This window comes from Zophobas morio, unplaced genomic scaffold (genome assembly GCF_036711695.1).
Source record: "Zophobas morio isolate AGI-343-1 ecotype UQ-CSIRO unplaced genomic scaffold, CSIRO_AGI_Zmor_V1 ptg000046l, whole genome shotgun sequence".
NCBI lineage: Eukaryota > Metazoa > Arthropoda > Insecta > Coleoptera > Tenebrionidae > Zophobas > Zophobas morio.
Genome location: NW_026972151.1, coordinates 6,740,421 through 6,742,300, shown reverse-complemented (window position 1 = coordinate 6,742,300; position 1,880 = coordinate 6,740,421). Strand labels below are relative to the sequence as shown.

The 1,880-nt window shown below is 33.8% G+C and overlaps 1 protein-coding gene across 1 annotated transcript; it reads left to right on the top strand.

The window, feature by feature from the left end:
• Positions 1-412: 412 nt before the first annotated feature.
• On the top strand, positions 413-1,567 carry LOC135142174 (RE1-silencing transcription factor-like). The gene is made up of 2 exons (XM_064073844.1): positions 413-457; positions 506-1,567. Exons 1-2 carry the CDS (start codon positions 413-415, stop codon positions 1,565-1,567), a joined length of 1,107 nt encoding a protein of 368 aa, XP_063929914.1.
• Positions 1,568-1,880: the final 313 nt, after the last annotated feature.

The window sequence follows — 1,880 nt, the reverse complement described above, 5'->3', positions numbered from 1 at the left end:
CGTCGATTGTTCTGTCACTAGCTGTTACAGTTTTTGAAGTTATATGGAACGAGTATATTCATTCACTTATTATAGTGTAAGAAGACGGTTTTAGTCAACCAAAATATTAGTTTTGGAGAAGTCCGAAGTTTTTAGAACTTGGGGAAGATCTTCACGGAAAAACGTTCACATATATAAAAAATATCCCTATCTTATAACGTGAAATTTTATTAATACGACAGGACGTCACAACAAACTTAAAGTGGGGAATAGCATGCACCATGAGCCTACCCATTTATTGTACTATATTTGCCCCTCCATGTTTACTGTTCTATGATGGGTCGTTTCAATTCCTAAGGTTATGTACCGGAAGTTGCACTGGCGGTTTTAATTAATGCAGTTATGTCCATCCAAGTTACACGTGAGTGGAGAAATGTTTAATCCTTTCCCGTTTTATCTGTGCTGCAACGAGATTTGGGTAAGAAAAATGCCATTATTCTTCCTTAATGTAATAAACTGGTTTTAGGTAGTCAAAATGTCAAGTTTGGATTACTGTGAAGCAATCGCAACAGGTAGGAGTTCTTCTTGGAAAAACGTGCACAACTGTGAATTATGCTCCTACTTTACACTATCATTCTTTCTTATGACGAACCACATGAGGCGACATCGTTCTTGTCTGGAAAAATTTTCGTGCGAAAACACTAAAATTGAAGTGTATTACTGTAAGGATTGTGATTTTAAAACAGAACTAACGATTTTGTTCAAACAACATATTAATGAAGATCACGGCCTTAAGAGAAAATTTAGAAAGGATTTATCAAGTGAAGACTTCTGCATACGAAGCTACCTTTGCGAAAAATGCAACTTCGAAACAAATTTCTCATTAAAGTGGTTTGACCATACTTCAGTATGCACGGGGACGAAAGAAAATCTTCAAAATGTGAGTTTTGTGAAAGAGAATGTGATATATAGTTTTGATTCCGAGCAAACTGACAAAACACGTTGGTATTACTGCACCGAATGTTCCTACAAAAGCAAAGTCAAACGTAATTTCAAACGTCATATTATAAGAAATCATAATTCGAATAAGCGATATGCATGTGACAAGTGTCCGTATAAAACTAAAGATAAATCAAATTTGAAAAGGCATATAAATCTGCGCCATGTAGATGAACAAAAAGGTGAATGGCACAATTGCCAAAATTGTCCATTCAAGACCAAATTAAAAAGTAGCTTATCTAGACACATAAAGAACTTACACTTGAACAACAAAAACGTCAGGTGGTATGAATGCAATGAGTGTTCTTTCAAAACTAAGCGTAAAGAAAACTTAAACATACACGTAACTGTAAAACATCTAGACGAAGAAAAAATTAAGTGGCACAAATGTGAAAATTGTTCATACAAATGTAATCATGCATCGAGTTTAAAACGTCACGTCATTCATCAACATTTGAAGGAAGGAGAAGTTAAGTGGTATGAATGTAACGATTGTTCATACAAAAGTAAAATGAAAGAAGATTTAAAAAAAGCATGGAACTGTCCATTTGGAGATCAAACCGTATCAGTGCGATTATTGTCCATTTAAGACAAAACACCCGCATAGTTTAAAGCGTCATATAAATAACCACCATTACGATAGAATTGAAGCTAAGTAGTACAAATGCAAATAGTGTCTTTACGACACAAATAAAACACTTGCCATATTTATCTGAGTTGTAGTTGCGTGCGTGGTGCTAGTAAGGTGAATGTATATAATTGTATATTTTATTGTGCTAGTAGTTTTTTTCAGCATTTGTGTAAGCACTCTATGTTTTATATTTTGTGACAATCTTTTTTTTTAAATCGTGAGAAAAAAGGAATTTAATCTTTAATTACTTTACATGAAATACCTCGAATAA